The following is a 14298-nucleotide window of genomic DNA, read 5'->3' on the forward strand; positions in this document are numbered from 1 at the left end:
ATGCTACATACTCGTTATCAACTGTTTAATTATTCGGTTGTGTTTACAGCACATGGCCATAATACCACCATCGAGCTATTACATTTAAGGGTCATGGTTTTTTTTTATATTGTGGATATTAATTTAGCTCTTATGCTCCGTCGCCCTATGTTTTCATTTTTAATAATAGTCATAATTACTAAAAGTAGGGTAATAATAATTTTTATGCAAATCTATAGTAACCATATCTTTATAGTCAAAGTAAAAGTTGAAGGTAGACCTAAACTTCTTCTTTGCTTTTCATTGAACTAAAATATTTGTTCAGACGATCACCTATTGGTATTGATTGGGTTTACATAAATACGTTATATTTTACCGGTGATTATAGCATTTTTAGTTCTTCTTTTGGCTATTAGATAGATAGTTCTTAAAAAGTTCTATGACTTATCAGCTTCATGTGTGCGTTTCATATAAAATCACTTTTAGGAATTTTAATTTGAAAAGAATATTTTTTCAGAAATAGTGCTTGACTTATAGTATATTTATGCTACGCAATGCATCAAAATAAGTTTAATATTTAAACCATATAAATGCTATATGTTTGAGTTAGATTTCGAAGAATACATTTGTTTAATATAAAACTTTATATACAGTCAGCATTTTTTTTTCTTTATTTGTACTTCATTTTGAGTTGCTTATTTGATACAACTTATATTGTATTTATTATCGTTATCTGAGCATTATTTTGTGAAATACAAATTAACAAGAATAAAATATAAAACACAATGATCGTTCAACAAATGCTAATGTTCTGAACATGGAAATTAATGTCAGAAATATGTAGACCTTATAGTTGATATGTAAAGAAAATATTTACTAACATCTTATATAACAACCTCAACCTAAAGAGATGGCGACAAAATTAAAAGCACAAAGCTATGTCACTAGATAGACCATTTTAATACAATAAGTATGATGTTCCTTAATTAGGTTTTCGTAAATCAGATCCGTTTTAGAAAAAGAATTGTTTTCTTTTTTCGTAAAATAAATGATTTTTATTTCATTTAGTTTCACAATTTTTATTTTTTTTAAGACTATATAGATTATAATAAATTTCTGAGAAAACATATATTACTGTATACTTGTAAAAAATTGTTTTGCACATAGACTTTATGTCTATGTCTATATAATTATATAATATAATGTCTATATAATTAAATATGAACGTAGGTTAAAACATGAATTTTTCTAATACAGTATGGAGTAATTTATATTTTAATTTAGGCTATCATTTTTCGGATTACTATGGCCAAATAAAATTTCAAATAAATGTATAAATTTAAAAAAAAATCTCTAACATTATTCACACAAGGCACTAAATCAGATATTAAATATGTTTTGTTTTTAAGTGGACTTAATTTCTGTTTACTATACTTTTCACACAAATAATAATGTTGCTAACCAATAATCAACTTAATATAATTAAATTTTCAGTCATTTATTATTAATGGATAGCTTATTTTATCTCAATATCTTGGTTAATTCATTTTATTATAAATACCATATACCAAAGAGAACTCCTATAGTTGAGAAGACAACATCATTATTGTTGTAAATTTGTAGCTTTCGTACATTATTTTTGCATTTGCATGAGATAATGAGCTTGTGCTGTTGTACTAAATCTCACAAATTACTCGAGAATATAAAAGCACAAAAGAGTATGAAGAGAATAAATCAGGCAATTACTACAATTACAACGTGAGCAAAGCAAAAATATGTGAGGAACTGAAGTCCTCTTATTTTCATAAATTTTAAAAGAAAATCTGTTAAAGGAATTGTTTTATAGTTTCATTTTTTAAGTCAAGCGAACTGATCGTCATGGTTAGAAAGCTTTCTACTGTCCATCAATGGAATTCGAAATATTTCGCTCGTTACTCAATTGACAGCGACTGATGACAAAACATTAAAAAATGCTTTAAATAAATGCTTCCGATATAGGAATTATGTGACGTACATATATCATCTGCCATAAATGGAGGGAAACAGTTTTTTTGTCATAAAGTATGAGTGGACTAAACGATAACAAATTTTTATGGCATAATAAAACATTTTTTTAAGTGCAAAATCACATTAAATTAATCGTCATTTTTCCCTATAAAAATTAAGGCAATGCATATTTAATTTACACAAGAGAGAGAGGCAAACCAAATGTAGAGCAATAGGTGCCATACCAGCTGAATGTCAAGCTTTAAGCCTAAAGCAATACATATTGCAAAAACAAAAGCCTTACGTACCTTAAACACCGAACTAAGCTAAAATTTAGCTTTACAGTCAAAACCAACGGAGAATGAGAGAGAGAGAGAGAGAGCTTTGCATTCAATTATGTTTTTGCATCAACGTTAAGCCAAAGACCACCATAAACTGTAAACTGTGCATGCGCAACGTCATTACGTGATACTCTGACGTTTGTTATTGCTTTTGCTTTTAATATAGTTGTTGCTTTTATATTATTAAATATAGGATTTATATGCACACACACTGATACACTGATACTGAACACTGAAACATACAACATACAATATAAAAAAACCAAAATAAAAACAAAATTGAATCATAAAAACGAAGGCGTTTGGGTTTAATGCTGTTAGTGCTGTTAATGCTTTTGTTGTTGCTATTGTTTTTGTTTTTGTTTTTGTTGTAATATTTTGGCTCAAAAATACATTTCTTGCATTCCTACTTCAGTTAACAAAAAGAGGCGAAACGAACAGGTTGTCGGTGCAATACAGGTGCGCGCACTACTGAAAGTAATCAATAATAATAAAAACAAATAAGTCTACTAATTACTAATATTTTGTTTATTAATTAAACAAATACAATATTTTATTGACATTTTAAACATTCGAACATTCGAAAATTGTACGGCAAAAGTAAAAACTTTCGTTTTTTTCACTTTGCCGCTTGTTTACATATTTACTTCAATGTGTATTTTTTTTTATTTTTTTTCGTTTTTTTTCTGTGATTGACAATAAATAAATAAATTTTGGCAAAAACAGTGAGTGGCATTTCTATGCAAATGTAAGAATTCGAAATATGTAAAAAGTAAAAATATAAAACGAATTTATTTTTTTAATAAATAAAAATTAAAAATGTGGTGTTAAAATTTTAGCAAAAGCCATGCCCAAAAAAATAAACAAAATTTGCCAATAAAAATTCCAAAAGAAAGAAAAAACGTCAACTTCATACGAAAAAAGTGCTATAAAGGTTGTGCACTGGACACGCAAAAGAGCTTGAACGATGCGGTGCGGCATGGCGCAAGCAGCGCAGCGCACCGCAACGCAGCATTACAATAAAAACCAAGCCAAAATCAAACCAAACTTAACTTAACGCAAGAAAACAAAACCGAACGTAAAAATCACAACAACAACAACAACGGCAACAGCAACAACAACAACAACAACAAAAATATTAAAATGAAATTATTATTCAGTCACAAAAGTGAGAGTGATTTCAAAATGTTGTAACTTAAAGTTTTTACTTAATTCAACAAACAGTTTATTTGTTTGTATTTGTTTAATATTTATATGCGTAGATTACTGTGTGTGTGTGTGTGCTTATGCGAATGAGTGTGTAATTCGTTTTTTCCATTTTATATTTACTGTTTTTATTAAATAAACCAACAACAGTTATTCGATGCAGAAGAGCAAGAGTGTGATTGCGTGATTCATTTAACTGAAATTGTGCGTCTAGTTCAAGAGCAGCGCAGTTGACGTAATTGTCAACGTCAAGTTGTTTGTATGGTTAGAAGAGACCTCAAGCTAAAACCGCAACTGACCAGCCTCACTTCAAAATGTTAGCGCCACTTTTTATTGTTTTGCTTACAATATTGTTTCCCGTAGGCATATGTATGAGGGTGTGTGTGTGTGTGTGTGTGTGTTATGTGTGAAGAGTTAAATGAGATAAAAACTTACAAATTTCTCCATTAAAGTTAAGCCGGGCGATATGTTGTAAGAGAGAGAGTTTCCTAAAAATTGGCATAGCATTTTTATGCACTACTGCCTATAATAATAATAATTGCACTGCCTACTAAAAAGCTTGCGACTCACTTAGACCAGGAACTAACTGACCTAACTTCTACCCGAGATGTGCATTTAATTCCAACAATGGATTTAGGTCACCTAAAAGTGTTTCATATAGTCAAATATAAGTGTTTTATATATTACGTAAAAATCTGTTTAAATAAGATTGGGAAAACTTTTGCAAATACTAGAATTTGCGACTTGAGATCTTGTATATATAAAACATCTGATTGTCAGCTACATACATAAAAAATATCCCAACATAATTAGATCGATTCTATTTTCTATATATTATATATATATACCAGTTCTTACATATATGTCTATATCACCAGGAGCACAGCCAGATGTGATATGAAGGGATAGACCAATGTTTGCTTACATGGAGTATGTAGAACGCACCTATTGGGTTAGCCAGTTGTGGATTAAAATGACAGAGCAACGTTTACTAACATCTTATGGAAGGGTGATTTAATGCTTTTGGAAGCAAGTCGATAAAAGACTTATAACAATATAAGCACATACTTTCCTAACAGTAATATTTACGCCATTAGTTCCTAACTACAATTGCAAAATAAAAAATAACTTCTATAAAACAGCAGAGGTCTGTCATTTTAAGTCGTATTTTCGTTAGATAGACTAGAAAACTAGATAAACTGTTAGGCAAAGGTTTCAACGAAAATAGTTGGGAAAGACAATCAATTAAAGTGAAGAACTGTTAGAAGTTCCTAAATATTTTATACACATTCTCTGAATAATGAAATATGATAATTCTACTATTATTCTTGAGTTACTTATTCACTTACTTAAAGCAGCATAACACTCCTCTTTTGCGCACAATCTTTAGTCTAACACATCAAGTGCGGTTAGTGCTGTCATCCAAGCGAATATTTATCAATTCACAAAGGTGGGATCTTATCTCCTTTGTCGACCAGATTAACAACTTTCCCAGTGTTCTCTCAATTCAAAAAAAATCTATTTCAAATGAGTACTTTCCAGGATTTCTTTCATTGATTCAATAAAAACCTATTTTATATGTGTACTTTCCACGTTTTCTTTCATTGATTCATAACAATCTATTTCAAATGAGTTCTTTCCAGGATTTCTTTCATTGACTCAATAAAAATTTATTTCAAATTAGTAAATGTAGTGCGATAAAATTTGACAATTTAGTTGGGCTAGGTTGTATTATACGTCTATGTACCAAGTTCTGCTTACAATTATGGTCATACCAAATATTGTTTTCTATGTAAATTGAAAATTTGACACTAAAAGTAAGAAAGCAATTCGAGTAAAATTGTGTCAAGTTGATGAGGGTTTCAGGACCTCAATACGTTAGTCAAAACAGCATTGTTAACTATTAAATATCAAAATTTGGGTCTTTTTGGAGCAAATATGTATATTTTTGTATGGATATGTAAGTATGTCCACACAAAAAATACTATCATTTAAGTTTTAGTTTCATTTAAGTGATAATATAAAATTGATAATTGAGATTTGACTGTCGACATGACATATGTCGTGGTTATGTGAGCATATCTACATTAAAAACATTGTTGTTAAGATTTAAACACAACTAAAAATAAGGAAAGAGTTGTAATAGCATAAAATTGACTACTGAGATTTGTTCGACGAGACGACATACCTTCATAGTCATGACCAGAACAAAAGTAAATCTGGCATAACCATTCTCTATAACATCTGTCTGCATAACATCGTTCTTATAAGAAATCATGTTTATATATTCAATGCTATATTGCCGTCATTATCTAACGATCTTTGCAAAGTATCCAAACTATAATCTTATGATAATGATATTATATTAATAAAATAGCGTATTATTTGATTTGATTACTTGGTCAATATTGTAACACTACATAATGTGCATAGAATATATAATGTAATAAATATTTAAAAATTTTTAACTTGCTCAATAGTCCATTCAAAAGTTGCGTGTTAAAACTAAAGCAATGCAAAATTTTTTTTTTTAAATTTTAGGCTAATATTTCGTTAGTCTAATTGATTGGTATTATTTTGTGGATACAAGATCTTTAAGCATTTTTGCATATATGTGAAGGTGCTGCAAGTTGTGAGTTGCGACATCAATAATACAATATATAGAAAAAAAAAAAAGAAAGAGATAGATAGAAATAAGTGCAAACTACAATCACTTGACAACTTTTTAAAAGACCACACCTATTCCGATTTTTTTTTTCTAAACGGCTTTAAATTGCTATAAATGCCGCAAACCAACTACAACAACAACAACAACACCAGAACTAAGGACAACAACAAAAATGCTGATTTGCAGAAAAAATTTGGTCACTTTTAAAATTTTGTTGCTGCTACTGCTAAGCATTTGTGGTGAGTATCTCTAAAACTGTGCAAAAAAAAAAAAAATAATAATAATGTTATAGTTCATGTAATATTTATCACACAATAGATACTTCCTACTATTTCAGTGAATTCATTTAATTTTTTTTTTTTTGGTGTATGATTAAGCAAATTTAATTTAAAAAAAATTGTATTTCTTTTTATCTATATTATCACATACGCCATATTTTATTAAACACAGTCGAAAAGTCTGAAGTAATTGTGGTTATAGTGCAGCGTTACACAAATGACAGCTAACTATAATCCCACCTCATTCTTACTCTTTAATTATCAAAGTACAATTTTTTTATTGAGAATGGGCTCTTTATTATATTTATTAAATTTTTAATAAAGAGGTTTCGAACAGTACTGAATTGCAACAACAAACATTTTTACTCACTTTCAAATAATTTTATATTTGGCTGATCGTACAGCTGTTTCGAATGTTGCCAAATACCAAGTGATTTTGGAATTATTTCTTATATTTATTTATTTGTGAATAATTTTTAGAGACTGTAAATACCAAGTGTTGGACTCATGCCCTGCCAAATTTGAGGCACAGAGTCAGCGTTCATTAGTCAACTGTCTGGAGTTTTGTGAAAATTCATTATTAAACTCACTTGCTGTGTTATATTACAAGGAAATCATAAACTAGCTGTAGAATAATTGAATTAATTAATTATAGTAATTTTTAATTGTTAAATTTCCATAAAATGCAATGCCACTCTGAAGTTGTAAAAAGTTTGGGAACCGCTTCTTGGTGTACTTTTTGCGCTTACGTCTAATATTTTTATTGTTAATATTTTTTGTTTTTTGTTTTTTGTTTTTGATCTTTGTTTGGTTCAAAGTCTCATGTGCGCTCAAGATGTGTTGTTAGCTCAGATCGGTAGTAGCCGGCTTTGTGTCAAGGTCGTCTTGGCATACATTTTTATTATGCTTTCTGTCCATCTCAGACAAACCAAAGATTAGACTTTTGCGCTGGTCTTGACTTCCCTCGTATGTCTTATGTTTTTACAATTTTTTTTTATTGTTTGTTTTGTCGCTTGATATAATTTTTTAATATGCAAAACTGGCAATGTAAATAATTTAATTATAATAAACAGAAGCGATGGAAAGAGATAAACGACTATTATTGTGTTAAAGCAATTGCTTAATTCATTTATAGGCATGCCAAGGCAACTGAACTTTGTATATTAGTATTTTGTTTTATATATAATTCCTATCCAAATCATTCTTTACTTAATTGAATTGAGTATTGTTATAACTGCCTGTCACGTATATTGTGGTGACCTTAAAGTATATGGTAAGGTCCGTAATCCATTCTAAGCAATCAGTATTTCTTGTCTAAACAATAGCTTAGATTTTATATAACATAATCAAATAAGTGCTATATAATTTTGAAAGTCAGAATCGCCATTTTATTCTCTAACTCCTACCGAGATTGAGATTTATTTCCAAATATATTTGATACAATATATTAATGGAAATTTACAGCAATGTTGTTAAAACTAATTACAAAAATAATGATTGCATATCTCCAACAACCAGCAGAACAAGGGTTAGTATGGTTGAATCGGTTATACTATACATAAGTCCTATGCTGGTATTCCGCATGTAGGATTGACTAGGGATCGGAAATGGTGCAAGTAACTATGTTAGATGACTAACTCCTAAAAACGTGGAGTAGGATAATCATATAATAGCAAAATCCTTTAACGAGCTGTGATTGATAACACGCACGATGGAGAACTGTTAAAAGAATGTTATTGTTCATAGAAATACATTTAACATATGTGATGAATATGGTTCATAGAAATATTGATTGTTATATTTTTATATTCCTAAAGGAAGTAATCCTTCTTTACTACCGAATATGTAATGCGTGCTTTTACTCCTTATACTCAACAATTATTTTGTAACAAGAATAAATTAGAAATCTTTTGCAGAATCTTCTCATACACCTACTCTCTTATCTTAGAGTAATTAAGATGTTCAATCAAGAACATTCTCAATTATCTAATAACAATTCTATGGTTTCCTATGGTTATTATCTCATTGAAAATTAGTGTTTATTAAAACACTTAAAATACCATGACGAAATGTATATAAACCAAACAATAGACTAAACAAATCAGTAGCTTACAACCACTCAATTTTTATAATATCTTTATATACAGAATCCTTATGCTTCTTTCAAAGAAGTATGGAAATATCACTAATAATTCTTGTCAAGATCTTTTAATTTTTGCTATGATGCACAAAGCACGATTCATCTTGTTCAATTAAGGCAATTATAAGATATTTTTTTATTACTAACTTAAACTGTATAATAATCGGTGATACTAAAAACTTGAACCAATCATTTGGCGAAGTGAAAGTAAAAGAGGCTCCACTTAAACTCCACTTAGGAACATAGAATCAAAAGAAGTTGTTAGTATTTTTATTAGCACCCAAACGGAACTGCCACTCAAGTAAATATCTTAAGCATACCTAGCCGTTTGTATTTTTCTCTGTATGATTAGGTTTCATATAAATTTTAATACTGTTTTGGATTAGTTATGTCTGAGTTTATATGGAGATATACGAACTAACATGAGCTAGATCTCCGCTTTGACTGATTAGTACACAATGGACTAATAGCTTTTGTTTAACACTACTATAACAGCAGAATTATAAATGAATAGTACTCTAGAACAGAGTTTCTTAACCCTAAACGTACTGCGGAAAAAGCATACAATATGTTTTATAAGGATAAAATATCTATCCAACTAATATCTACTAATAGCACAAATCGACTGTTAACAAACCCTACATTAAAAAACGATCAACTTATATTTTTAATAACTTTTTTCGGGGATTGTACATCATGTCCTTATTTTCTTCTTATAGTTGGTAATTTTTTACCAATAAAGATTTGATAATGTAAATAAAATAATTTCTACTAACGACAAACTTATATAAGGCTTAAGACAGCATTATGAACCACAATTTTCAAGTATTATAGATCCAAAATTTTTGATTTCCAAAAAGTAGTACATACTTATCCAAATTTTTTTGCAGCAGATACGGGCTTTGAGCTAACTGGTACTTGTTAAATCTGTTTGCTTAATAATCAAGTACTGGACACGATTATATAGTTCAGATCAGATTACTTGATTATTTCGGGACAAGTAATATACAAATATTTCATATTTTATAGCTTATTTCTGTTTTAGTTTAAACTTTTACGATCATTTCCGATAATTTTTTCAGGTAGATGGGCACTAATCATATTATATGTTCTTAATACGGGAACTTATGTGCAATGCATTACTTTATAAACGAAGTATTAAATTGTTAAAGGAGTTTCAATCTCTGTAGTTTGATTTTTTAATTATGCGTTCATAATCAATTTTTCTAGGGGTTAGTGCCTTCTTCCTTTTTTAAGAAAGAATATTATTCTACAAGTAACTTAATCTTACGATTATAAAATCTCCTTAGGACTTTCGGTGTCATCGTAGAATTAATTCAGCTCAATTTTTTGCTATATGACATTTAGAAATAGTATTTACTAACGTGTTTTTTTCTAAAAATAAGTTACGCATCCTGTATATTATAACATCCTCTTGGTCCATAATATTTGTGTATAGGCAGTTCAAATATATTTCCAGCATAAGTCGAGGTCGTTGTCTTTCGAGAGAAAATATCGATTACTTATTAGTCAAAGGTTTAATTGATATTAACCAGTCAAAGCCCTCTTATGATTATACAAATAAAAATGATAATTACTATAGTTAAAAAAACTGCAGACTTTTTAATACAAAAAAAAAAAACACTTGACGTATGTTTAAAAAATTATAAGGAAACTCACAATTTTCCTTGATTTTTTTTAAAATTTTTTTTTTAAAGAGTCGTCAAAGTCATTCACAAATCCAAATACATCGCCACTAAAACTTTCTAAGTAAACAGAGTAAAATCAATTAAATAAATAGAAGTGAAAAAAGGTATGAAATAATAATAAAACATAGCTTAGTACACAATATATTATTTGTTTCGGTTTTCATACTTAAACTGAAGTGAAAGAAATAAGCGAGGCTTTAATTGCTAAGTCAGAGCTGAACAAATCCAACGCGACACGCTTTGGCCATAAAAACATGCCAATTTTTTACAAATGCGAAACTCAGAAATACATGTTTCATTCGCCGACGTCTCTTGACCATATACGACCGTACGTCAGTAATAATAATCACAACAACAACAACAAAGACAACAACAACAACAAACACAACAACACCACAACAACAACATAATAAACAAATGAACAATATACAAGTCAAGATGTTAAGGTAAAGTCAAAATAATCGTTAGTATAATCAAGTTGGCCCTTTCCCGACCCTGTCGTATTGCCTCCACAATCACAAATAAAATGTTTACTTAAAAGTGCTTTAATGTAGCAATTAAGTGTCGAACGAACTCAACCGGACAGGTGGATACAGGTTGACAAACGAAAGAAGGAGACTATTAAAAAATTAAGAAAAAGATGTCAAAATGATCAGAGCCTACACATTCATGTTGTATATTGTGAAGTAAAGTGAAGATGAAATGATTGCTTTTCTCACTTTTTAGAGACCTGTAAAAATGGAGAAATTAAATTTATTTCTTCACGAACTGTGGGAAAATTATTTCCTTTAACAGTTACTCATAATATACTTACAAAGTTTTACCGGGCGCTTAAAATGATTAATGACTACCGCAAAAAATTTTATTCAGATATATGAAGACATTAAAGTTTTATGCACAAGAGTTATGCTCTTCACATAAAATATGGGGAAGATATTTTTAGATATGTTAGACTGTAAAAAAACCAAATATTTCATAATAGCAAAAGCTGTTCAATAAACCATAAGCTTCTCGCTTTCTCGGTTGTTCAGTTTTTTATACTTCTGTATTCATTATTATCGATGTTGTTCTTTTAAACGATCTTACTCTCAGTTCTTCAAGGAATTGAAGTCATTTTCCGAATTTCAAAGAATTGATTTACTTTGTCCTGACCTAAAAACAAGTACGTAAAAGGTTGATGAGTTACTGCTCAATAAGTTGGGATGTGAAAAGTAATATAAGGTTTAGAACGAGTAAGAAAAACGGTTCAGATAGATATATTGAACTTAACCATAGTAGTATTACTTCAGAGCAGAAAGATGGTTCAGATAGATACGTTGAACTTAACCATAGTAGTATTTCTTCAGAGTTCCAACTGAACCAGGTGGCGCCATAAATTAATAGGGTTCAAATCTGTGAATGCACATGTATGCACATGGAGAAGAAAATAGATGGACGACGTCATGTGACGTAGACGTTTGCAGTTAGGGCAGATATTAGATATGGACGTATTTATGCGTGATAACCAACTATATGACACGCGGCTTTGTTTTAATGAGGAGGGAGAGCTCTATTCATTGTGGCCTAATTCCGATGTCCATCTGTATGGAAAAAAAGGAGAATTTGTTGGCTCTGAGGCTTGACAGAGAGAATAAACAATATGCGATAACAGCCGGTTGCAGTAAAAAGATTTTTTCAGTGAATCTAGTAGAGTTGTGGAGTCAATACTGATGCCGCATAGGTCGAAATATTTTGCCATATTGTTTTGTAGAGGTTCTGTGGAATTTTTTCCACATGCAAATACCCTCAGCACGTTGTTATAACTTTTCAACTGATCATAGATAGTAGCAATTTGTGTGGAACAAGTAAGTATACTGTTATACTGTTTTGTTGAATTTGAAAGGGGTGAAGTCAGGGAAAACTATTTAATCGAGCAAATAGAGAGGATTTGAAGGAGGTAAAGTCAATGACAACTCTTTAGTCCAGCAAATAAAGAGGGTGGGTTAGAGGATATGCGGAAAATTATATTCTATTTTGTAGTCTATTTTATTTTGTAGAATATTTTATTACTAATAATTTCCGTTTTTGTTTATAGTTCAACTATATCTTATGAGTCCGGCTTTTTCTCAAAGTGCTAGACATCCATTTTTTTATTTAATAAAGTGTTTTTTTTTAATTTCATATTTTTTATTAATCTTAATTAACTTTGTCCATTGCATAAATAAAAACTAATCATGCTCGTTTAATGTCGTTTCAGCTAAACTTTCAGAATCTCTTATTGTGCCACAAGAACTACCATCAATACTATCACTAGTCTATTCAAACATACCTCCAATCAAGAAAGGTAGGTAGTGTTGTCTAGGAATAACATTTCAATCTCTTCAAATTTCTTACTTTTCGGTTCCTAGGCACCGATTCACGTCTTGGATTTGGTTTTCGTCTGGGTGAGCATGCAGATTTTCAAATACTAGTCGAATTAGGACCACAAAAAGAAACACGTCCCATCGGTGAAAAAGATGGAAGTGAATCATCTTTTAATAAACGTCATGTAAGCAAAAGCGATCAGAGAAATGCTTTGCGCCAATACTACAGACAACAGCAACGGCAACAGGAATTGACATCGACAGAACGCAGTGCTGCCAATTGGTTAGAAAATTGGTCAAAAGATATGAATGCTAATAGCAAAAAGTCAACAAAAGAAAAACGCCAACAAATCATATCAGCTAAACAACAGTTCCCGAAGGTTGCTGGCCTGCCAGCAGTGCCAGTTGTACCAGAAAACTCACTAAAGCAATTGCAGATGTTATACAAAATGGCAGGAACAACAGCTACAATGACAATGACAGTTGAAACAACAACAACGCAAGCAACGACAACACAACAAACTAGCACAACTCCTGTGCCTTTTAGAGGAGGTCCTCTAAATTTAGGAGGTCCAGCAGGCTTCACATTATCACCATTATTACCCATTAAATCGCAAAACCCATTAAGACATATACCAACTCTTTTAGATCCAAGAACCAACACTTTAAAAGAATCTCAGCAAGAGAAGTCTAAAGAACAAATTACCAAGGAACTCATGGATGTCTCGCTTGAAGCTGAGGAGTGATGTGCAGACGGTTTTGTTCCAATAATAGTTGTTGTAAAATAGTTAAGGCGAATTGTGTTCTGAGTGTTGCATTTTTGAGGTTGCATTAGTTACTCGTAATTGAAGTGCTGCACAAAACTCTGGTGGTGATATATTTTATTTTTTTTTTTTGTAATGTACACTGAAAAAAACTATTTAAGTTATGTTATTTTTATATTAGTGAAAAATATAGACAAAACTTAATAAATCTGTAAATAATTAAAAATTATCTGGTTTTCTCTTACTGACCTTTGTGAACTGCAGTTATTAGGTACCTGACGTACTATTAACAAGAATTTAAAAACATTTCTAAGCGGGAAATTGTTACTGCAGAATATATATAGTACAAGAAAACAAAAAAAAAGGGATGCAGTAATAATACCATGTTTCCGCTATAACTCAAACTACTTATGGTAATGATATACAGATTTAGTTTTTTCTATTATTTCAAGCTGATTTATGCATATGAAATAGCTTGTTTGTTTACATTTTACACATAATACATGTGTACATATTTCCCACATACAGTAAGACATTTATTTTTAAAGTTTAAAGTAAAGTAAAGCATTATGTCGATATTACGCCTTAAATATGTTGATTTATTTATAATGAGCTCATTTATATGAAAGCTCTTTGTATGTTAAATTATTCTCATTAGCGACCTTAATGAGCAAAACAACCTTAATGAGTTAAGTGAAAACATGGCATAAGTTTTTTTATATTCTTCCAAGTCAAATAAGCGAAAATACTAGTTTCCTTTATAATACTCGTACTTCAGATATTAGTATGAAGAGTTACGTACAACGATTCACTTTTCAAAGAAGCCGTTAAAGAAAAAAAGAATCAAAATTATTTATTATCATAAATTATTTTTCTCTCATTTTC

The 14298-nt window shown here is 30.1% G+C and overlaps 1 protein-coding gene across 1 annotated transcript; it reads left to right on the top strand.

The window, feature by feature from the left end:
• The first annotated feature begins 2734 nt into the window (after window positions 1-2734).
• Window positions 2735-13548, top strand: LOC119662607. Its single transcript, XM_038072261.1, has 4 exons — window positions 2735-2765; window positions 6054-6419; window positions 12544-12630; window positions 12695-13548. The coding sequence occupies exons 2-4, from the start codon at window positions 6353-6355 to the stop codon at window positions 13393-13395; spliced, it is 855 nt and encodes a 284-aa protein (XP_037928189.1). The 5' UTR covers window positions 2735-2765; window positions 6054-6352; the 3' UTR covers window positions 13396-13548.
• Window positions 13549-14298: the final 750 nt, after the last annotated feature.

The sequence above is a fragment of the Teleopsis dalmanni genome, chromosome X (genome assembly GCF_002237135.1).
Source record: "Teleopsis dalmanni isolate 2A chromosome X, ASM223713v2, whole genome shotgun sequence".
Taxonomy (NCBI): domain Eukaryota; kingdom Metazoa; phylum Arthropoda; class Insecta; order Diptera; family Diopsidae; genus Teleopsis; species Teleopsis dalmanni.

Excerpts from the sequence above, each read along its gene's own strand:
- LOC119662607 (XM_038072261.1), top strand. The coding sequence starts at position 6,353 with ATGCTGATTTGCAGAAAAAATTTGGTCACTTTTAAAATTTTGTTGCTG. Across the intron at positions 6,420-12,543 it reads GCTACTGCTAAGCATTTGTG|CTAAACTTTCAGAATCTCTT; the intron begins GTGAGTATCTCT and ends ATGTCGTTTCAG. Across the intron at positions 12,631-12,694 it reads CATACCTCCAATCAAGAAAG|GCACCGATTCACGTCTTGGA; the intron begins GTAGGTAGTGTT and ends TTCGGTTCCTAG.